At 45.2% G+C, this 23,753-nt stretch overlaps 1 protein-coding gene across 5 annotated transcripts in view; it reads left to right on the top strand.

The window, feature by feature from the left end:
- Positions 1 to 23,753, top strand: part of LOC119975414 (transcription factor Dp-2-like) — a 225,226-nt gene that overhangs the window by 35,827 nt on the left and 165,646 nt on the right. For all 5 annotated transcript variants that reach the window (XM_038815035.1, XM_038815034.1, XM_038815032.1 and 2 more), the window contains exon 2: positions 18,068 to 18,188. Coding sequence is in view for 4 of the 5 variants with exons in the window: in XM_038815034.1 (XP_038670962.1) it covers positions 18,177 to 18,188 (12 nt within the window). In the remaining variant the exon portion in view is untranslated. The remainder of the gene's footprint in view (positions 1 to 18,067; positions 18,189 to 23,753) is intronic.

Below are 23,753 nucleotides of genomic sequence, written 5' to 3'. Positions count from 1 at the left end.
TCTCACACACGCGCCCATCTCGCTCTCACACACGTGCCCATCTCGCTCACACACACGGCCCATCTCTCTCACACACACGTGCCCATCCCTCTCTCACACACGCGCCCATCTCTCTCTCTCACACACGGCCCATCTCTCTCTCACACACGGCCCATCTCTCTCTCACACACACGGCCCATCTCTCTCTCACACACGGCCCATCTCTCTCTCACACACGCGCCCATCTCTCTCTCACACACGTGCCCATCTCTCTCTCTCACACACACGGCCCATCTCTCTCTCACACGCGTGCCCATCTCTCTCTCACACACGCGCCCATCTCTCTCTCACACACACGGCCCATCTCTCTCACACACGGCCCATCTCTCTCTCACACAGGCGCCCATCTCTCTCACACACGGCCCATCTCTCTCACACACGGCCCATCTCTCTCTCTCTCACACACGCCCATCTCTCTCTCACACACGCCCATCTCTCTCTCACACACGCGCCCATCTCTCTCTCACACACGGCCCATCTCTCTCTCACACACGGCCCATCTCTCTCTCACACACGGCCCATCTCTCTCACACACACGCGCCCATCTCACTCTCGCACACGTGCCCATCTCTCTCTCACACACGTGCCCATCTCTCTCTCACACACGGCCCATCTCTCTCTCACACACGGCCCATCTCTCTCTCACACACGGCCCATCTCTCTCTCACACACGTGCCCATCTCTCTCTCACACACGGCCCATCTCTCTCTCACACACGGCCCATCTCTCTCTCACACACGGCCCATCTCTCTCTCACACACGGCCCATCTCTCTCTCACACACGGCCCATCTCTCTCTCACACACGGCCCATCTCTCTCTCACACGCGTGCCCATCTCTCTCTCACACACGGCCCATCTCTCTCTCACACACGGCCCATCTCTTTCACACACACACGCCCATCTCTCTCTCACACACGTGCCCATCTCTCTCTCACACATGTGCCCATCTCTCTCTCTCTCACACGCGCCCATCTCGCTCTCACACACGTGCCCATCTCTCTCTCTCACACACGGCCCATCTCTCTCTCACACGCGTGCCCATCTCTCTCTCACACACGCGCCCATCTCTCTCTCACACTCGCGCCCATCTCTCTCTCACACTCGCGCCCATCTCTCTCTCACACTCGCGCCCATCTCTCTCTCACACACGCGCCCATCTCTCTCTCACACACGCGCCCATCTCTCTCCCACACACTCACTCACCCCTCTCTCTTACACTCGCCCCATGTCTCTTACACTCTCCCCCCCTGTCTCACACTCCCTCTTTCTCTCACACGCCCCCCTCTTTCTTTCATATGTCCCCCTCTTTCTCTCACATGCCCCCCTCTTTCTCTCACACGCCCCCCTCTTTCTCTCACACGCTCTCTCTTTCTCTCACACGCCCTCTCTTTCACACACCCCCACACCCCCTCTTTCTCTTTCACACACCCTCTCTTTCTCTTACACACTCACCCTCTCTTTCTCTTACACACGCACCCTCTCTTTCCCTCACACACTCACTCCCTCTTTCTCACACTCGCCCCTCTTTCTCTCTCACACTCACCCCCTCTCTCACACACATCCCCTCTTTCTCACACACTCATCCCTTTTCTTTCCCTCACACACTCACCCTCTCTTTCTCTCACACACTCACCCTCTCTTTGTCTCACACATTTGCACCTCTCTCGCTTTGTCCATCTGAGACCGCCTCGCCTCCTGTCCTCTCCTGCCCCATAGGTCTGATCTACCTGGCTCCGTGGTCTGGTTGCCTTTGCTTTGGCCTTGCAAGTGACTTTAAATTCACTTAGTGTTATGATCCCAGACCAGACCTCAACAGTGGCTGGGATACTGGACAGAAACCCCAACATTTTATTTAAATTTTGTAAGACTGAGGAAAGGATTACCTCACTCCAGGATTGATTGCATGAAAAAAATAGGGAAATGGTACATTAAAACAAACTTTATTACTCCCACGGTATTTAAATATCTTTAACATCACACCAAAAGATAACAACAATACTACTCAATACAGTGAATATAATAACCTTAATTGCTATCTTTATTCCCACTTAAACAAGGAATAAAAATCTCAGCTCTCGATCCACTGCAATTACCTAGGCACACAGAAATACTGGCTTTACAGAAATTTCTTTGAGAAAGAGAGATCTCTTGATACTGCATTAAAGACAGGATCTGTCACCTTTCAGACCCATGCAGAAACTCTGGCTGTATGTCTTCAGGAGCTGTTTCTCAGCTTGATTCAGCTTCCCCTTGTTCTCAGACAAGTCTGCACTGCTTTGAAGACTGTTAACCTCTTTTAACTGAGCTGCAGAGAGCTAACAGCTTCACCCGTGGTCACAGCTTCGTCCAGAACTACCCTGTCCTACTTTTCCTACAATATGCCTGATAGCTTGAGCTCCATCCGGTAACAACATCACCGTACCTAGCTGAAAATAATTAACTCCACAGGGAATCCCCTTAAATCAAAACAAAATTCCATTGGCCAAGGCTTTTACAATGGTTTAATTGCCCTCCTGGCTCTCAATCTTTCAAATCACGGTTATTTTACAAGACTACAGCAGTCTCTAACCCAGGCGTTTAACCCTCACTGCACCAAATACTTATTATACAGTACATCTGAAATTCCTACATTCATCCCACTTTGGCAGTATTTCCAGCTCACCCAATCAGAGGCTGGCTTCTCAGTGTATTGGCTGCCGATAGGCTGACACAATCCACCTCTGATTGGACAAGCTGGATGGACAATCCTTTTTCAAATTTGAAAACGCCGGACCCAGCACAGAACCCAGTTTGGGAAATGCTGGTGTACAGTGTTAGCCACCTTACCTAAGGAAGGATGTGGATGCGTTGGAGTCAATTCAGAGAAGTTTTACCAGAGTAGTACCTGTGGTGATATGCATCACTGTATACACACAAGGGGTTAATGTAAATACACTACAACTAAGTAAACACTCGAGGGAGCACCGGAGATATCACGATATGCAAACATGCAGCTAATGAACACTTAGAATAGGACACAACCAATGAGCAGTCAAGACACCCAGAGGTGGCATTACCACAAGGGGGCATTACACAACCCATATAAAAGGACAGGGCACACATGCTCTGTCTCTTTCCACAGACAGACATCTAGCGAGTACATCAGGGTTGATCAGAATCGTCACCCAGCACATGGCTTAGAGCAGACTGGTTTAGTTAGACTGAGTTACTACAGTTAGATTAGCAGGAGAGACAAACTCATTTAAGAACTGTGTTAATAGTTCAATAAACATATTGAACTCATTACAAAGTCTGGACCTTCCTTTGTCAAAGCATACATCAAGGAAGCAGCTTATGCTACCCAAAGAAGTACAACACAGCAGTACCTAGAATGGGCGGGATGTCTGAAGAGAAAGGTTGGGCAGGCTAGGATTATATCCACTGGAATTTAGAAGAGTAAGAGGCAACTTGATTGAAACATCTAAGATCATGAGGGGTGGATGTGGAGAGGATGTTTCCTCTTGTGGGAGAATCTAGAACTAGTGGTCTGTTTAAAAATGAGGTATCGCCCACTTAAAACGGAGGTGAGACAAAATGTTTTCTTTAGAGGGTCGTGAGTCTTTGGAACTCTGTTCCTGGAAAGGTGATGGAAGCAGAGTCTGAATATTTTTAAGGCAGAGGTGGATATATTTCTGGTAAGCGAAGGGGTGATAGGTTATCAGGGGGTTAGGCAGAGGGCAGATTTGAGGTTACCATCTGATCAGCAATGATCTTATTAAATGGCGGGGCAGGCTTGATGGGCCCAATGGTCTGCCCCTGCTTGATGCTCATAAACTTCTTTTGCTAATTACTTTAAATCTGGATCCTCTTGTTCCCGATCCTTTCAGAAGTGGGAACAGTTTCTCCCTCTCTACTCTGCCCAGACCTCTCATGATTTTGAATAGCTGTATCAAATCTCCTCTCCGCCTTTTACAAATTCAACATAACCTCCTTGCTCTCGCATTCTGTGCCCTTATTAATGAAGCCCAGGATACTGTATACTTTATTAACTGCGTGCTCAACCTGTCTTGCCACCTTCAGTGATCTATCCACATATTTAACCAGGTTTCTCTGCACCTGTACCCCATCAGAATTATGCCCTTTATTTTATATTGTCTCTCCATTCTCTTCCTACCAAACCGAATCATTTCACATTTCTCAGAACGGAATTTCATCTGCCACCTGCCCCTTCATTCCACCAACTTGTCTATGCCCTTTTGAAGTTCCACACTATCCTCAAAGTTCAAATGCTTCCAACTTTTGTATCGTCTGCAAACTTCAAAATTGTGCCCTGTACAGAAAGGCCCAATATATATCAGGAAAATCAAGAAATCAAACACTGACCCCTGAGGAGCTCTAGTACAAAGCTTCCTTCAGCCTGAAAACCATCTATTGCCCATTACCCTCTGTTTCCTGTCACTTAACTAATATATTATTATTGCCACTGCCCCTTTTTAATGTATTTTTATTAGAGTTTTATCATTTTTTTTTACAGGTAATGCAACACATTTTCAAAATAATAATAATCTTCAGTTTCACAAGAAGGCTGACATTAACACTGCAATGAAGTTTCTGTGAAAAGACAACTGGTGCAGCACAGAAAAAATATTTCTGCAAACGTAAGAACAGCAAAAGACGGGATAAATTCAGAACAACACACCTTAAAAGCTAGTGGCCCAATTTACTTATAGATTGGATCAGTCAGAAAATGTGGGGGGGGGGGGGGGGTGATGGGTAGTGGTTACGTCTTATAAACATGATATCACATCAAGATGCACATCTTTATGCATAGCGAGATGGCAACTCACAATGCAGCGCATGGGAAACCTTGCAGGAGCAAGTCAGACAAAGCAGATCCTATAAATTTGAGATCGGGGTCCCACATTTTATAGAAAGTATCAGCCCTAGAACGGAGCAAAGACGCCAGGAATTTCATAGGAATACATTGCGTGGCTTTTAGGCCAATTTTGAATCGAGGAATACTTGTTGCTGATCCAGGAGCAGAGGGAATTTTTGTTTGAGCTGCAAAAATTACGATATTGTACAGCCTTGTTGCATTAACGTCAATAATTCTCCTATGTGGAAGACCCAGAATTAAGAACAAAGGATAACATTCTAAGGCCCTGTTAAATATCCCCTCAATTTCCTTAGCTACACCAGACCAATTGGATTGATTCTTGACATAGGTCCATTCTCAGTGTATATAATCACCCTCGACTACCAGGGACTTTAGGCACATAGGTTTTATCCTGCTAAATCCCCTATGTCTTAAACTTGGCATGATGACCACCAGGTACTTTAGGTACATCGGGGAGAGAGCAGGATCAAACCTGTGTCTCAAACTGACATGATATGCAAGCAGTGCGGTATCTTGAACTGAGTCTCCATTCGTCCTATTGCATACCAACATTTTATTGGCATAATCCCAAACATTACCTCATGTCTTCTCATCAGTATTAGTTGCCAAGCTTTTTCCCCAAGACTGCAATGTACCCAATGAACTAACACAGGATCTAGAACACAGGGTCTAGAACACAGGGTATCATAAAACATGCTAATTGACTGTTTGAGCTCTGCAGAAATCAGGATTTTATTCTACCGAGGAAACAGAAGAGTCGACATGCAAAGTTATCTTATTCAAGATAAAGTCTGTGTTGCAGTTACTTGAAAAAGGAGTGTCTTGGAATGTCAAATTGTTGGCATAGCTGCTTAAAGGATGACCGAGAGGCACCAGTGAACATATCTCTCAGCATACAAATGCTTCCATCTCTCCAGATATCGAATCCATGGTCCAGAAAGTCTGGACTGCGCTGGATGATGGAGAGAGTGGAAGTCAGTTTAGATCCCCTTTCTAATTGTCAAACCATCCTCCACGCTCCCCCACCTCCTCCTATTGGTCAGCGGAACAATGGGCCGCCGGATGAGACATTAGAAAAGCTAGTCACACATTGAATAATCTGGGTGGCAATCAGATGGAGCAAGGCAAAATGCTGCGGGTGCTGGTAGACTCGTACGGCATTCTAAATCTAAACTTTAAACAGCCAGTCGCGGTCGTTGGGCGCTTCTCCCACGATCGGGAACGCAGCAACCGATCGCTCTGCGACCCTTCCGACACCTGCCCGCAACCCGTGGGTCGTGACCCTGAACTTGAAATCCCTGCCTATAACCATAGCCACCTCTTTATTTTTAAGAGATAGGAGCATTAAGGACCAATCATTGATCCTCCGATGCTGTAGGGAGCTCGAGGGAAGAGAAGAGGCCCTGTATATCTGTCAATACATCTCCAGACTGGCCTGATCTATACAGTTCAACATAAAAATCCCAATATGCCCTATTAGTGTCTTTGGTTTTAATTAGTCTATGACCCTTAGGATCACGCACAGAGGGTGCTGGTGGACTCGAATGGCATTCTAAACCTAAAACCCTAGAATCAGCCCTCTTAGTCAAAAATTTCAAGTATTTATTCGGCTTGTTCCTGAATTCATAGAATTTTTGCTGCGCCAACTTCAGACTTCTCTCAGCCCGCTGGGTCAACAAGTAATCAAGAGCCACTCGAGCTGCGTGACCTTCCTCAACAACTGCCGGTTAGGATCCCTCCTATACTCTTCCTCCAATTCAGCCAATCTAGCCTCTAACCATCGTTGGTTTTCAAGCATTCTACACTCTTTGTTCGCTGTATAAGAACTATCCAATGCCCTAGTATATGAGCCTTGCAGGTCTCCCACAAAATAGAGGTGGTCACATCAGAAGGGTAATTGACTCAGTACAAAAGCTCGAATTCTTTCGTAAAATAAGCGAAGACATGTCAAAATGCCATGACCTAGATCGGGGGTGGGGTAAGTCCCGAGACAGGAAACCGGAGGATACCAAATGTAGGATTGACCCAGGCACAGAGAAGTAATCAATTGCAGTTTGACGTTGATGAGGGGCTGAGAGAAATGTAAATGATTTATTTCTAGGATGTAAAGTCCTCATCTAGGTATCCCATCCCCTCACATACTGATGCTAGTGCGCTTGCTTGCAGAGTGAGTGGGGGGATTTCTGGTTACTGAGAGTGTATCCATCAAAGGATTCAAATGACAAAAGTCCCCGCTTACAAAAAAATTGGTGTCGAAACCAGCTCTGTGAAGTCCATGTAGAATTTAGTAACAAACTCCAGTGGGTGATTAGGAGTTCCATACATCTTCATTACTGAGACAGATTTGCTGTATACAAGCCATTTAATAATCACATGTATACCCCCCACCCCCCGTTCATCCTTCACATAATTCTCCACCCTGAAGGGTACATTTTTGTTGACCAAACTTGCTGCTCCTTGTGACGAGGGAGACCTGTCACACCCATTCCCGCTTTAACTTTGTGCTCATTGTCATCCAAAAGAGTCTCCTGTAACAAGGCTATGTCCACCTTCTCCTTAAGAAAAGACCGGATCTTTTTTCTTTTCATAGGATTTGCCTTGAGCTGTTTTCTAACTTAATCGAAGCCCCTATGCTCTGCCTGAAAAATGGCAATCCATGCCCCCCGATGAAGCCACGTCCCGCCACCGCCTCCAGAACCTTCCGACAATCTTTGAAGTTATGTAGACGAACGATTACGGGCCTAGGATGTTGATTGTCCCCAGGCCTCAAAGACAGGATACCCTTTCCAACTTGAAACTCCCAGTCTTAAGGGAATGTGGCAGCCAGCTCTCAATAAACTTAACTGGAATCTTACCCTCCACTCCTTCTGGCAGACCGACAACCCAGACAGTCTTTCTTCCGGCCTCAGTTCTCTAAATCTGCCAGGATTTTTGACATGCCACCTAGCTGGTTTTCTAAGGGTTGAATGTGAGCTTCAGCCGAGGACGCAACATTTACAATGGTCAGGATTCTTTCCTTCATTTCATCAAGCCTTTTAATAATATTCTTCAGCTCGGTCTCATGAACACTTCTATTCGGTGACAACAAGCCGAATTTGTAATCTATTACTCTGATAATGTCCGCAGTCATCATTTGCAGCACTTTCGAAGGCACCAGGCGAGAGCCCGCTCGAGAATCAGATCGCCATATTGAAAAGAGAGTTCCACCCCCGTTGCATCTGACTGTTCCCTTTTATCGTCAGATTTCTTAGAATTCCTTGGCATTTTTTTTCCAACACTCCTTCAGATATCTTCTAGAGACATACCTCGGCGTATTAAGTCCCGCATTAGGCAAGCAAGTGCCGCACAAACAAGATAAAAGAAGGATTACAAGAAGAGTAGTACCAGAGCCCGTGGAAAAGTTGCTTTTCCCACCCACCGCATCACATGGTCCCCGCCACTGTCCCTTTTATTCCTTGAGCTGTAACTTTACTCACAAGTCTGTTGTGTGGCATTGTATCAAATACCTTTTGGAAGTCCATGTACACCACTTCAGCAACATTGTCCTCATCAACCCTCTCTGTCTCCCTTTCAAAACTCCAGCAAATTAGTTAAAACGGCATTTTATGTGAATGGCTTATAATTGCTGGGCTTATTTTTCCACCCTTTTTCAGACGCAGTGTGGTGTGGAGGGAAACTTGCAGGTAGTGGTGTTCCCATGCATCTGTCGCTCTTGGACTTCCTAGCTTGTGGAGGTCACGGATATAGAAGGTGCTATTGAAGGAGCTTTGGTGAATTGCAGCAGTGCATCTTGTGGATGTTACACACCGTTGCTTCGGTGATGGATGGGGTGCCAGACAAGCAGGCTGCTTTCAACCTGGATGGTGTTGAGCTTTTTGACTGTTGTTGGAGCAGAAGTCATCCAGGGAAGTGGAGAGTATTTCATCGCACTCTTGCCTTGCCTGACTTGAGTAAGCTACAGTTGTGGGCCAATAGGCATTTAATAGTAGTAAAGATATGAAAACAGCCCCAACTAGGGGCTTAAGGCAGCAGGGTAGCATGGTGGTTAGCATAAATGCTTCACAGCTCCAGGGTCCCAGGTTCGATTCCCGGCTGGGTCACTGTCTGTGTGGAGTCTGCACGTCCTCCCCCTGTGTGCGTGGGTTTCCTCCGGGTGCTCCGGTTTCCTCCCACAGTCCAAAGATGTGCGGGTTAGGTGGATTGGCCATGCTAAATTGCCCGTAGTGTCCTAATAAAAGTAAGGTTAAGGGGGGGTTGTTGGGTTACGGGTATAGGGTGGATATGTGGGTTTGAGTAGGGTGATCATGGCTCGGCACAACATTGAGGGCTGAAGGGCCTGTTCTGTGCTGTACTGTTCTATGTTCTATGTTCTATGTTCTAGGGGCTGGTTTAGCACAGTGGGCTAAAATAGCCGGCTTGTAATGCTGAACAAGGCCAGCAACGCGGATTCAATTCCCGTTCCAGCCTCCCTGAACTGCCGTCGGAATGTGGCGACTGGGAACTTTTCACAGTAACTTCATTGAAGCTTACTTGTGACAAGCGATTATTATTATTAATAAAACGTGCACTTTATAGAAGTGTATATATAGCAGTTCTGCTGTCTCTTTCGCCTCCCTCCTATTTATTCCTTTCTTTTTGAGGTGTTGCAAGTTTTAAAAGCTTTTTAAATTCATTTTTCACCTATTATGTTGTGCTTTCTCTTGAGCTACTTATTTAGCTTTGGATCATGTTTTGGATTCTCAATGGTCAATCAACAGGTTTCCTTTGATTTTTCAGGTTATCTCATTCTAATCTTTCCTTTTTAATTTTGTATACTTTTATAATTCTTCCTCCGTTCTGACAGTCATCCGCAGCATGTCGAAATCAAGATTCTCGGCAGAGACCAGGAAATGGCTTGGTTCAATAATAATTTTAAAAACTGTTTTGTGCTTCTGTCCACAGGTTAATACCTCCTCTAAAAAAGTGGCCAGAGAATCTCATACAAACATTAACATGCTATTATGCCACAATATAATGGCCGTACTCTGCTACTGAGACACGTTCGTTCCCTTATTCACTTATGTTTTTATATCTTTTCTAGTCCTCTTTCAGGGCTGGATTTCATGAAGGTGGCGGGGGTTTCCCCTGCTGGGGCTGAAAGTGGGGCAGAGAGGGTAAACTCACTTCCGCAGTCTGTGGGACCTGGGGGCACATCTTGTTGACTGCTGTCATTCCTTTAAAGGACAGTTGCTCACCCCCCAAGAGGTGCAGGCCTATCAGAGGGCCTGTAGCCTCAACAGCGCCATGGGATGCGTATGCATCTACTGGGGCTGCTCCTGCAGGATGAGGTGCATCGCTACACATTTGCCCCCACACCAGATAAGTGGGACCTGGGGGGTGCCAGAGCCAGCCAGGAAGGCCTTGGTGAAGGGGGGTTGCTGTACTAAGGGTAGGCAATGCTTCAAGCTGCGGAGGGACCCCCAAAATGTGGGTAAATGTCAGTGCAGGTGGGGTGAGGCACTTAAGTGGCTCAGTTGGTCTCCAGGCAGGTTGGACGTCAGCCACCTTTCCCGCCACTAGCAGAGCGGTAAAACTGTGGGAAGATGCCTGGCATATCACCCAACGCCTGTCTTCCCATGCTACGTTGCCAGCCTCCATGCTACCCAACCTATCTCCAAACGGCTGGTAAAATCCAGCTCACTATATCCCGGGTTAGCCTGAGAGGCGAGTCTCAGGCTGCCTGGTCAAGAGGGCCCCCAGTTAGTGTAGACATCAACGTTTGGGATGACGTGGAGAAAAATGAATCGAACATCCTCTTTCGTTGAGCTTTAACAAAGGGTCACCTGGACTTGAAACGTTAGCTCTTTTCTCTCCCTATAGATACTGCTGAGATTTTCCAGCATTTTCTCTTTTGGTGAACATCCTCTTACGTTGACTATTTTCTACTGAAGTTAACTTATGGCTCCATTAGCTAGCTCTTCTCTCTTCAGTAAACCGAGACTTAATTTTAGCTTCAAACTATCAAATAAACCTATTCAATGAAACAAGTGTATCCGTTATCAGTAATGAATTGTAGACTTTGCATGTTTACAGTAAAAACCCTGTGCAGCTTCTCGGAAAGAAAGGAATAAAAGTTCCAGATCAAATGTTAAACTTTACTTTACCAAAGAACTTTTATATTTACTATGTTTCTTTCCTCTTTGTAAGATTTAACCTCTGTGATAGACTAAACTGTATCTTGCAGAAGTTTAAACTCTCTCTGATTTAAATAGCGACATGCTCCTTAAACATTTGTGAAGACAGTTACTAGGACATCCTGGATTTGAATAACAGTTGATCAGATTTGAAAATAACTGGTTGTCATAAACCTACCTGGACACACAATTTTGCGTTTTTTCAAAAGTACTTTGTCCCCTTGATCAAGCTTCATAGCCAACTGGTGAAACTTGCAGTGTTGGTATCAAGTTATTGCTGGGAGAAGATTTTTGACTGGCTACATTTTTGTTAAACTCCTTATGGCTCGTGACTCGATTAAAGAAAATGATATGAATTGTCATGTGAGAGTACCTTTAAGAAATGGGTGTTTAAGAAATGTACCTTTAAGAAATGGGTGTTTATCAGTGATGTCAGAGTGTGGGTGGAGCCTGGGCTCTCTGTCAGCTTTTTACTTGTGTTAGGCTGTTTGCTGCAGGGTGTGTTTTAGTTTCATATTCGGTGTTGGAGAAGCCAGACCAAGCAGGTGTACTGCTGTTCTCTCTGCCATCAAAAGACTATCTCTTGATCATTTGGTGAATTCAGAATTATAAATGTTTTCAGTAATGACTTTAACCTGATGTGCTTCTGTTAAAGGTTTTGTTTGTAAGTCGTATGGATGTTAAAAGGAAAGCTTAAAGGATTACTTAGTATTGTAGTCTTTGGGGGTTGTATTTGAATCAATGGTTGCTAAGATTTTCACTGTTCGTTTTAAAAAGGTTAACTTAAGTTCATAGAATAAACATTGTTTTGCTTTAAAAAATACTTTTCCATTTCTGCTGTACTACACCTGTAGCGTGGGCCGTGTGCTCCCCATACCACAATCTATTAAAAGTTGTGGTTCAGGTGAACTCCATGATACACTTTGGGGTTCTCTAAACGCTGGCCCATAACAGCATAGAATTTGCAGAGCAGAAATGGGCCATTCAGTCCATTTGGTGCTTGACATTATTTCTGGTCCAGCCGAGCCTCCCACCCTACTTCATTTGCCTACGTATACCTGTGTACAGTTTTGACCTTTGTACGTACTTAATGAAGGATATACTTGCTTCAAAATCTGGAATGTTACTAGATTTGATTCCTGGGATGAGAGGGTTGTCCTTTGAGGAGAGATTCAGTCGACTGCAAGGCCCAAACTTAGCATTGAATTAGCATTGAATTTACAGTGCAGAAGGGAGGCCATTCGGCCCATTGAGTCTGCACCGGCTCTTGGAAAGAGCACCCTACCCAAGGTCAACACCTCCACCCTATCCCCAAACGCAGTAACCCCACCCAACACTAAGGGCAATTTTGGACACTAAGGGCAATTTATCATGGCCAATCCACCTAACCTGCACATCTTTGGACTGTGGGAGGAAACCGGAGCACCCGGAGGAAACCCACGCACACACGGGGAGAATGTGTAGACTCCGCACAGTCAGTGACCCAAGCCGGAATCGAACCTGGGACCCTAGAGCTGTGAAGCAATTCTGCTATAGAAGAACAAGAGATCATCTCATTGAAACATGTATGATTCTGAGAGGGCTTGGCAGGGTAGATGCGGCAAGATTCTTTCCCTTGGCTAGAGAGACCTCTTACGTCACCCCTTCAGTCATCTCTCTGCTAGAGTAAAGAGCCCCATTATATTCAGTTCTCCTTGATCATTATAACCGCTGAATTCTGGTATCAACCTTTTTAGAATTCTTCTTTCCAGCTTCTCCATTGTTTTTGCATCTCACAATTCTGTTGTAATCTCATAAACTCCTTCCCAATACCTCTTTGCCCCAATTTCCTCATTTAAGCCATTCCTCAAAACCTACCCCTCTGGCTGAGCGCCTGGTCATCTGACCTAACATCCGTCCTCCGGTGGCTCAAGGTCAGATTTTGTTTGCTGATGCTCCCATGAGTCAGCTTGGGATGTTTTTCTATGTTAAAGACACGTTTTAGAAAGGCCCCTTTTGAATTTGTTGTTGAGATTGAAATTCAATACCTGTCCATTACGCTTGGTTGCCATTTAAAAAATATTTACTTCAATTTTTTCCCCATTGTCTGCTAGTTCAGGAACTGTACCACAGGACCAATTTTCGTTTGGCTATGTCTCCATGGTACAAAAAGATTAAGATTGTCCTGTATCGGCAACACGGTGGCTCAGCGGGTTAACCCTTCACGGCGGGGCCTCACGGCGCCGAGGTCCCAGGTTCGATCCCGGCTCTGGGTCACTGTGTGGAGTTTGTACATTCTCCCCGTGTTTGCGTGGGTTTTGACCCCACAACCCAAAGATGTGCAAGCTAGGTGGATTGGCCACGCTAAATTGCCCCTTAATTGGAAAAGATTAATTGGGTACACTAAATTAAAAAAAAAAAAATATTGTCCTGTATCCCGTTGCCACACATCAGTTCTCCTCCTGTATGTTGCTTTATTGGGTGTGAGACCCCTCTGTGATGGTGGTGCATAGCAGGTTGGGGAAACATCTGCTATTTGGCTAAAACTGTACCAATTTTACTTCATTGCCGTGATCGTAAATAATTGTCTGGACATTGTTCGTATAAATTGGCAGCGAGAAATATAGAATTGCTATTTGTTTTGACTTTTTTAACAATGAGGACTGGTGTATGAACTATTCTGAATTGGTTGTTCTGCTGTTTTAACTTTGTACAGTGGTGTCCAGGTGCACAAAGCCAACTTTTGAGATCAAATTCCACTTCACATTAAAGGGGAAAAAAGACTATGACCAAAATCCACAATGTGGTGTTAAATATTACCGCCTACTTCCTGCTAATTTTGGAATGGTTCTTTTGGCAGTGATCCTACACTTTGATGGTGCTTTTACCTTTGAATTGAATTGTAATAGATTAGTACACAGATTAAAATGCAAATGGAAGCATTAATTATAGGATAAATTTGGCTAATATAGAGTAATCTGCTGGTATTTTTCACATTTTTTTGAACTTTAGGACACATTTGAAGTAGGAATTAATACCTTTCATGTTGTTAGCTGAATGCACAGTCACAAAGTTTTTGGGTATAATTCGTAGAGCCGCAATGATTTATCATTTGTCGCTTGATAGTCCGGATATTGGGAATTGCTGAAAAAGAGACATGCTGACGAACCTTTTCACCCTGCACTCATCAGGAGAGAATCGCAAGGAAACCAAATTTCAAAGGCAACAGCAATTTATACTGCAAGAGAAAAGGGTGCTGATTGGTTCGCAAGTGGACTCTTGATTGGTACAGGCTTTGCCATGGAGAATGGTCCAGGGAGCAGTTATCCCCCAAGCTTTTGCTTAAATCCAAACCAGTCAAGTTGACTCTGGTCAAATTATTGCGGTGGGAGAGTTCACCAGGGAACAGTTGTCCCCAAAGCTTTTGTTCAATTGAAAAAAGCGCAATGCCTGGCCATGCTCTTTCTATTTTCAAAGGACAGGTCCCTGCTTCGAAATATATGCAGCTTCGAGAAAGTGTAAATGCGAGCCTGACTGATAATCTTAAACTGGTTGTTAGTGTAATTCCTCGCACACTCAGGGTTGTTTAGTAAGTGTAGTACAATCAGGGAATCAAATCTAATTTTGGGTACTGTGCTTGCAATGGGCTGGGTGAGTGCGGTCAATACTCTGCCTATTGCAAATGGCTGAAGAGACATGCTGCTGTGTTTTCAAGGAATATGCTTTTCTTGGGCCCTGTTGAATATTGTCTTAAATGTTTCCCATTTCCGTTCAACATCATTGTTGTCTACTTCATTTTCCCAAGTTCACTTTTCAGCCACCAATATCAGCTTTCTGCAATCAGAAACCCTGGTCTTTATCATGTTCTTGTCCTCCTCAATTATTGTTCTAATAGTATGGTCACTATTGCCTAGACGTTCCCCTACTTTCACTTCTCTCATCTGCTCTGATTCATTCCCGCTTATTGTATTCAGGTATCTGGCAGATGAACAAGTTTGAAGTACCTTCCTTTCTCTTGCAGCTTTTTCTATGTTACATGGGGGTGCCACAATACTGGTTGACCGAACATTGCTTTTTAAAATTTCAATGTGGTTTTACAGCCGGATGCCCTTCTTGCCCCTAACCCTCCCCATTTATTCCGGTTGCGGATCATCACCGGCAGCGGGATTCTCCGTCCGTTCCCGGCAGTGGGATTCTCTGTCCGTCATGGCAGTGGGATTCTCCGGTCCCGCTGCTGTGCCTGGGAGATTTGGCTGGGCGCCAGATTCTCCTTCCACGTTAGCAGCGGTAGTGGGGCGGACTAACATTGGAGAATCCCAGCCTAAGGCTGAAATGCTGGAGAGCAACAACTGGCTACTTGACTGGATGGGAAAACTTGGCAAAGATATGAAAGTGTCCTGATCCTGATGCATAATCTACTGAGCACAGTAAAACACTGCAACAGCCAAAGTTACCACACACCCTGCACTATTATTGAGCTGATATTCAGCCTTTCCCACACCTTAACGCATCTCACCCACTATTCCCCACAAAGCCATCAGGATAATCTTGTGCTTGGAACTGTTGTAACATCTCCACTATTGATTCATTCCCAATGTACATCCTCGCACAGACTTTATTTCTAGTGACAGCTTATATGTTTAATAAGAAGTTCTTGGAAAGGTCTGTAAATTGTCATGTAAATGTTAATCAGATTGATTCTATTGAACTGGATTTTCATCCTCAAGTTGGGTAGCAGGGGTCAGGAAATTTCCTGACTTGATCCGCCTGCCTGAGGAGAAAGCGCCCGTAAGTCTGGGTGCTGAGGTGGGCTGTTTAAAACATAGAAAGATACAAACTAGGAGCAGGAGTTGGCCATTCGGCCTTTCGATCCTGCTCTGCTCTGCATTATGATCATGACTGATCCTCGTGGTCAGTTATCCGGCTTTCTCCCCATATCCCTTGATGCCATCAAAATCTGAAAGGTTATCTACCTCTTCCTTGAACGTGTTTCAGTGACTTGGCCTCCACAGCCTTTTGTGGTGGAGAATTCCACAGGTTCACTGCCCTTTGGGTGAAGAAACTCTCAGCCCTAAATGGTCCACCCCATATCCTGAGACTGTGTCCCCTGGTTCTAGACTCCCCAGCCTCCTCCCTACACCTAGTCTGTCCAGCCCTGTTAATAAATGTCCATTCGGGTAGATTCAGGGCCTCAACGGAGAACGCCTGTGACAAGGCCGCAGTTAGTCCCATTTTCTACACTGAGGATTCCGCTCGCAGGAGCTCCTCTGTGCAGAAGGAAATTGGGGCGCCATTCTTAAACGCTGTCCCAATGTCTCGATCCCTGAACCCCCTTCCAAAGCCCCAACTCACTTATAAGGGAGTCGTTAGGTCCTCCCTGCACCCTCACCCACACTCTCGGGCCCGATCCTCATCACGAGAAAAGTGCCAGCGTGGCACCTTGGCACTTGCGATATTTTGAAACATGGAAAGCAGGTTACTGGATGCTGAAGAGTAAAGCTTGTTCTGTGATTTATAGGTAAATGGTGGGATCGATGAATGCTTTTAAAAGAGTAAGTTAGGTGCTGAGGTACTGGACAACAGGAATTAGAGTTACTGTGAGGGATGTTGTGGCGGTTAGAATCCAAAATGGCTTTGGAAATTGCGAAGACTTTCCTAAAGATGGAAGGTTTAACTCTGACTGGTTTACAGAAAGTAACCCAAGAGTCTGCTGGCTGAATCAGCAGATAAATTGGAGTTGGGATTATCTGTTGTGGTGAGGAAAGCTGACATCATTGAAAGCATAGTGAAACATTTAAAATTGAGAGCTTTGGCTGGGGGGAACCAAGGTTTCGGGAAAAGTGAGGCATTTAAATGGGCCAGAATTCAATTACAAATGAAACAATTAGAAATGCAGGAAATAGAAATGAAAAAACCTGAACTAGATATGCAGGAAACGCAAAAAGAAAGGGAAAGAGAGGAGAGAGAAAATGAAATTGAAATGATGAAACTTGTCATAGAAATGGAACGGTTAACAAGGGAAGACAAGGAAAAGGAGAGGGAGAATTTCAGGTTAAAATGCTGGAAGTTAAAGCAGACAGTCGAGCAGTTTGAGGAAGGATGTTTTAGACATGAACCTAGTGGGAAAATGTTTAAATTTATTCAAACTGTTCCAATGTTTGAGGAAAGGGTAGTGGAAGCATTCTTTATTTCTTTTGAAACAAGTGGGCCACAAGGAAAACATTGCCTGATTGACAGAAACGTCTCTGATCTATGCTGTCAGTTTACCAATGTTTATTTCCACAAGGTGAAGAGGTTTCAAATGCTTGCAATTTCTGCTATGGATACTTCAAAACATCTGGATAATTGACATTTCTTTTGGCCTTTAGTAAAAAAGATTTTTTTAAAAATAAAGTGGGAGGTTATCAAATGAATGACTTTTGAAAGTTTTATTTACTCAGCCTACTGTCATAATCATGTTTATTGTTTCTATACAGTGTAAACTGTGTGAATTGGCATTGAAGTGCTTTAGCTTGACTTGGGGGACCATGGCGGGGGGGGGGGGGGGGGCATTCGGGGGCATCCCTTGGTGTGCGGGTCATGGATGGGTGAATATCTGTTGACATGGAGCCAGGCATGGGCAGCATCTTTGATCTCGCCTTTCAAAAGGTTCCCAGTGGGTTATCTCTGAACCACAACTCTTCCAAACAAAAGCTGGCATCCCCCAACTCCATGAAAATTTCTAGAGGACTAGGACATGCCTGTCCCCACAAAGGAGCCGGTCAGGTTGTGAATGTGAATGCGGTGTGCGGGCTCACCGCCTGATCAAGCCCGCACCCTTAAGAGGGCCTTGTGTAAAGAGAAACCCCGGGAATGGGGTCAAGAATTTTGGAATCGGGTCCCACCTGCCATTTTGAAGGCAGTGAGGCTCTGTGTACATCCAGCCCTGTATTCCTATCTTGACGGCTATATTGTAGCATTACCAGTTTAATTTTTAAAGCAAAACCTTATTTCCAACAGGACATCCTGGTGCTGTAAAAGAAGCTGATTGCTGGAACTATCACTTTTGTTAGCGTCTGAGGGCCTTGGCGAACTTTGGACTTGGCGTACTTGACTTGGTGCAGGTACAATGGCAAAACACGTAAGTGACAGTGTATCTGTAACAAACCGGGCTCTTGTTTAGTTACAGATATGGGTAAGGCTGAGGAACTAATGTTTTTAATCACCTCCTTGGATCATTTGTTTTACGCGGCAGAACGCATGCATCGACAGGATTGTAAGATCAGTTTTTATCAGGTCTTAGGATAATGCGTATCATGTGAGCTCCTTGTGTCATAAAATTTTGCTTAACAATTACCTGTTAAAATGTAACACACTGAATTGAGTTTTCAACGTTTACGTTTAGCTCGGGCTACAGTTCAACTGCATTACTGTATTAATTTAAGCTCCTTAAACTTCCCTTGGAGAGGGCGGCATGTGGCGCAGTGGTTAGCACTGGGACTGCGGCACTAAGGACCTGGGTTCAAATCCCGGCTCTGGGTCACTGTCTGTGTGGAGTTTGCGCATTCTCCCCATGTCTGCGTGGGTTTCACCCCCACAACCCAAAGATAGCATGAGGGGAGATAGATATAGACAGATGTCAGAGGTAGGTTCTTTACTCAGAGAGCAGTAAGGGTTTCACAGGTCGGCGCAACATCGAGGGCCGAAGGGCCTGTACTGTGCTGTAATGTTCTATGTGCAGGTTAGGTGGATTGGCTATGCTAAATTGCCCCTTAATTGGGGAAAAAATAATTGGGTACTCTAAATTTATATTAAAAAAATAAAACTTCCCTTGGCCATGTCAGAAACTGTATTACGATGCTTTGCCTGGGTTTTAATGTCTTTATCAGAGGGGGAGAAACTAGTCTAAAAATGATTGGTTTACCTAAGACTGGGAATTCATTGTGTGAATTTGCTTGACTTTTCCACATAACCAATAGACATATTTTTCTTTCTTGTTTCACACTGCAGGCAATTTTCTGTCTATAATCCCGTTATATTTTAGTTTATTCCCTATTTCTTTCACTTTACACCATTGGGGGAAAAGCAAGGTTCCAGAGCTTCTGCTATTTGGCAGGGAATTCTTGGGCTGACTTGACCTCTGACCTTGTTTCCCTGCACGAAGGGGAAGCTGCATCAACTCCAAGCTCCGCCCCAAATTGCACAGCATCCTGAGCTGGACCAATTTCACCACTTCTTCAGGGTCACCAAGTCAAAATCCAGGAACTGCCTTCCTAACAGCAGTGCCGGATTACCACCGCATGTGCGTTGGTGTTTCAAGAACAATGATCACCAACTTCTCAGGAGCAAATAGGAATGGGCAATAAATGACTATCAATGTCAACATCCCAAATAATAATTAAAAAAAAAAAATAACTGCTTTCATTCAAGGTAATTCAAAACCTGCATCTCTCCAACAAAAATAACTTTAGGTACAAATATTCCCTATTCTCCAAATGTTAATTTCATATACTGTTGATCAAGTGAAAGCTTATGATCTAGTAATAATCAGTGAGAGATGGCAACATTTCCAATTTGAAAACTTCAATCTTGTTTGTCTTCTCTCTCTCTCTCTCTCTTTCTCTCTTCCCCCCCAACCCAGCATTCTACCCAACCCGGCATTCTATCCAACCCGGCATTCTATCCAACCCGGCATTCTATCCAACCCGGCATTCTACCCAACCCCTGCCTATCTCTGTAATTTCCTTTCACTGGTACCAAAGGGAATTGGATAAGGGCCTGAAGGAAACAACTTTGTCGGGTTACGAGGAAAGGATGGGGAAGTGGTATTGGCTAAATTACTTCTGCAGAAGGGCTGGCACGGGCTTGAAGGGTCGAATGGCCACATTCTGGACTATAACCATCCTGTGATTCTAACTTTCCAAGATCTCTATGCTCCTCTAATTCTGCTTCGTGTACATCTTCTTCCAACTTGTTGGAATTGTATAAAAAGCTGGTCAGGCCACAACTGGAATAGTGTGTGCAGTTCTGGTTGCCACGTTGCAGGAAGAGCATTATTGTTCTGGACAGAGTGCAGAGGAAACTTACAAGAATGTTGCCAGTGCTGGAAAAGTGTGGTTACGAGGAGAGATTGGATAGGTTGGGGTTATTTTCCTTGGAACAAAGAAGGCTGAGGGGTGACTTAATTGAGGTGTACAAAATTATGAGTGGAAGAGATAGTGTGATTCTATGATCTCCATTGGCAGCTGTGCCTTCAGCTGCCTGGGCCCTAATCTCTGGAATTCTCTCTGTAAATCTTGCTCTACCTCTCGCCCTCCTTCTTTAAACCTATCTCTTTAACTAAGCTTTTGGTCACCTATCCTAATATTTCCTTATGTTTCCTGGTCACATTCAGTTTGATAATATTCCTCTGAAGCACCGTGGGACTTTTTTATACATTAAAGTCAAGATTTAAGTATGCTGCTTTGATAGAATAGTTTGCTCTCTTTTGTCAATGCCTTATTAATGACATTGTTAAGAAATGGTGGCAGTTACACAATTCAGGTTTATTGGCAATTACATTGTTAAGCAGGTGATGGGTATCTGTGGTGCTGTAACTGAGGATAGTTGGGACACTGGGTGATTGGAGTACTGTTAGCTGTGAACTAAGTCAATTAACTCCCTCCAGCAAAGAAAGCAGCTGTGTCTTAGTTTTATCTTCACCTACTGCCATGGATCCAGCTGACATCGTTATGCCTATTTCGAGTCCACCAAACAATATACACGTTACATTATTTATGGGCGGCATGGTAGAACAGTGGTTAGCACTGTTGCTTCACAGCGCCAGGGTCCCAGGTTCGATTCCCGGCTTGGGTCACTGCCTGTGCGGAGTCTGCATGTTCTCCCCGTGTCTGCGTTAGTTTCCTCTGGGTGCTCCGGTTTCCTCTCACAAGTCCCGAAAGACGTGCTGTTAGGTAATTTGGACATTCTGAATTCTCCCACTGTGTACGACTGTGATGACTAGGGGCTTTTCACAGTACCTTCATTGCAGTGTTAATGTAAGCCTACTTGTGACAATAAAGATTATTATTAGTATTATTTAATGGTGCCTGTAAGAGCAGGAAATGAGGCGAGTCGGGGATCCTTATTAGGCAGGTGTCAAAATCTCAGTTTCCCGACCAGGTTAAGTGTGGGGAATTCAGTTGGTGGCGTGTCAGTGGCGGAATGGTCATCTCAGCCGGCCAGTAGTGGGAACCTATTTACCAAGCATTTGCATACCATGAATACTCATTAAATGGGAGCCTCACCATATTGGGCACTACCCTTAAGATTAAGTCAGCGGCGCACAGGTCTCTCATGCCTCTTGTTTCCTGACAACTTACAAGGTGCCATGCACCAGCCAAGGTTGTTTAATCTTTGGATCAGGGGTGAAGCTTTGTCTTTGCCTAATTCAGTGTAATTAATGCTGGTCTAGCCAACGATGCCCACATCCTGTAAAAATGAATTATAAAAAACATATCGCGGCACCTCTCCAAGATGCATGGTCCATAGAAAATTGTGCCTGGGCTGTCAGAGATAATCTCATCTTTAGTCATTTTGCCGAGAAATGAATGCAAACCTTTGCCTGATCTGAATGTGCACCAACCTCTGCCAGCCTACAAACAAACCTCACTACCCTTGCCCTCTACCCCATGGAGGCCAAGAAAAGTGAACCTTTATCTCACAGCATGGAAAACGTGACTGCCCCCCGAGGAAAAATGCTTTGCACTGGCATAGACGTTACTGAAGCTATTGTGAGCCATCTTTCCGCTCCTTTTGCACAAGCAGCACGTCTCTTCTCATGCTCGGATGTCGCTTCTGGGACGGTCAGCAGATGTCACATGCTCGACCATGTTGCATTGCCTTGAGAATACGGTCAGGCCACACACATTACAATCCAATGAAGACTGGCCTCCAGCATTCCACCACATTTGTTTCCTACACAAGTTAAATCTCGCTCAGTACCCTTCATTTAGCAATAGATACCAATCATGAAGTGCAATATGCCCCCTGAATGAAGACATCCCTAAAATGCACATCAGATGAACAAACCATAATGTGAACTTTGTACACATATGTATGAGTTAACAGTGTATGAACACCTTTCCCACCGTTGTACCCTCATAATGCCTTAATCTTTCATTTGTGCCCACTGCTTTCACTAACATCTTGGTGTGACTTCCATCATCCACTGATGTGGAGGCAGGCTCATGAAAGCATTGCTCATTGTCCTCAATGGTGCAATTACCCTTGGTGGGCATCCTCTGGTGGTCTGATGCCTTGAGGGCATGGACTACTGGGGCCGAGGGTCTCCTGCGTGAATACAAAGGTGGATACAGGGGCAGTCTCCTCAGCCTCACCTACTAGACCCATCAGCAGAGAGGATGTGGAGCACCCGCTTGCAGGTGATGCTCCTTGTGCCTATAGGTGGTATGATAGACTTGTGCAAGAAATCATGTGCACCCATACCAGAGCTCAAACCTTGAATGGACCCCTCCACCATCTGCGGAAGGTTCCACATAGACTCTGGTACTTTGACCTGCCTCTGCATCTCCAGCAGGCTTATTGTGACCGAGACCAGAGGTCCATTACCAGCCAGGGGCTCAACAAGGATCTGATCCCCCAACAGTCCTCCCACTTTCCGGTACCTCGGATATTACAGCCTCCCTCAGCTGTTGGGACAGGTCTGTGAAGTGATCACCAGCATGTTTCGATACACAAACTTTGAATGTTCTTGGTGCTCATTAGAGGGGTCATTGGTTCTACTGTGAGCTTTGGCTATGAGTACGACCTCCAGTGGAGAACAACAAGAAAGACAGTAAGGAGAAGCTAGGTTTACAAGGAAACTATATTTCACACGTGTTTTTAATGTGCAGATGATTCATCAGCAGCTTGGAGTCATTTTCACTCTGCTGGCTGGCTAGGCCAGCACCATTATCTATAATGGACTGGCCTCCCTGCTCGCACACAATCTCCATGGCTTCCTCTTCATAAGGCGCTAACTCTCTGAGATTGGCCGCACCCCCCTCTGGTCTTGGACATCCCCCGGCATGGAAGGCCTCCTTATCATGCATGACAACATGAAGACTTACTGACACATCAAGAAATACCCTTACTCCTCTTGCATTCCCATGTCGTCTACTGGCCGCACACCCCAACTGGTCCCAATCGCATTATCATGCACGAGTGTCACATGGTCTTGTCTCTTTTGCCATGTGTTACTGATGATGATCCTGCATTTCCCCTCCTGGCATCTCTCCCCATTTGCTTGATATCCTCACGCGAGGCCCTTTGATGCAATGCCGCATTGTCACGTAGTCTGGTTGATCAGAGCTAGTTGGTCATCATTTTGCGACATTGCAGCCGGGTTTATGGCTGGACCCCACATCTGCTGGGCTCCCCTGCAATCTCTGCCCAGGCTGCCTTGGCCAAATGGGAGGATCTCTCATTGCCATCCCAGGGAAAGAGCACGTCCCCCATTCTTAGCCTGGAGGTGACCTCCAGGGGTACCTTTGAGCCGTGGGGCCACTCTTTGCCTGTATGCACACATTGATGAAATGGGGGGCAGTGATGGGCGTCCAAAATGAGAGAAAAGGGGGAAGTGATGAGGGATAATTGATAAAAGGGTGTCAAAGTGGGGTGGCGGCGGTGAGTCTGAAAATAAAATTCTGAATGGCCCTGCATGTGG

This window comes from Scyliorhinus canicula, chromosome 13, assembly GCF_902713615.1.
Source record: "Scyliorhinus canicula chromosome 13, sScyCan1.1, whole genome shotgun sequence".
NCBI lineage: Eukaryota > Metazoa > Chordata > Chondrichthyes > Carcharhiniformes > Scyliorhinidae > Scyliorhinus > Scyliorhinus canicula.
The sequence above is the reverse complement of the archived record's forward strand: the minus strand, read 5'-3'. Positions and strand labels throughout refer to the sequence as shown.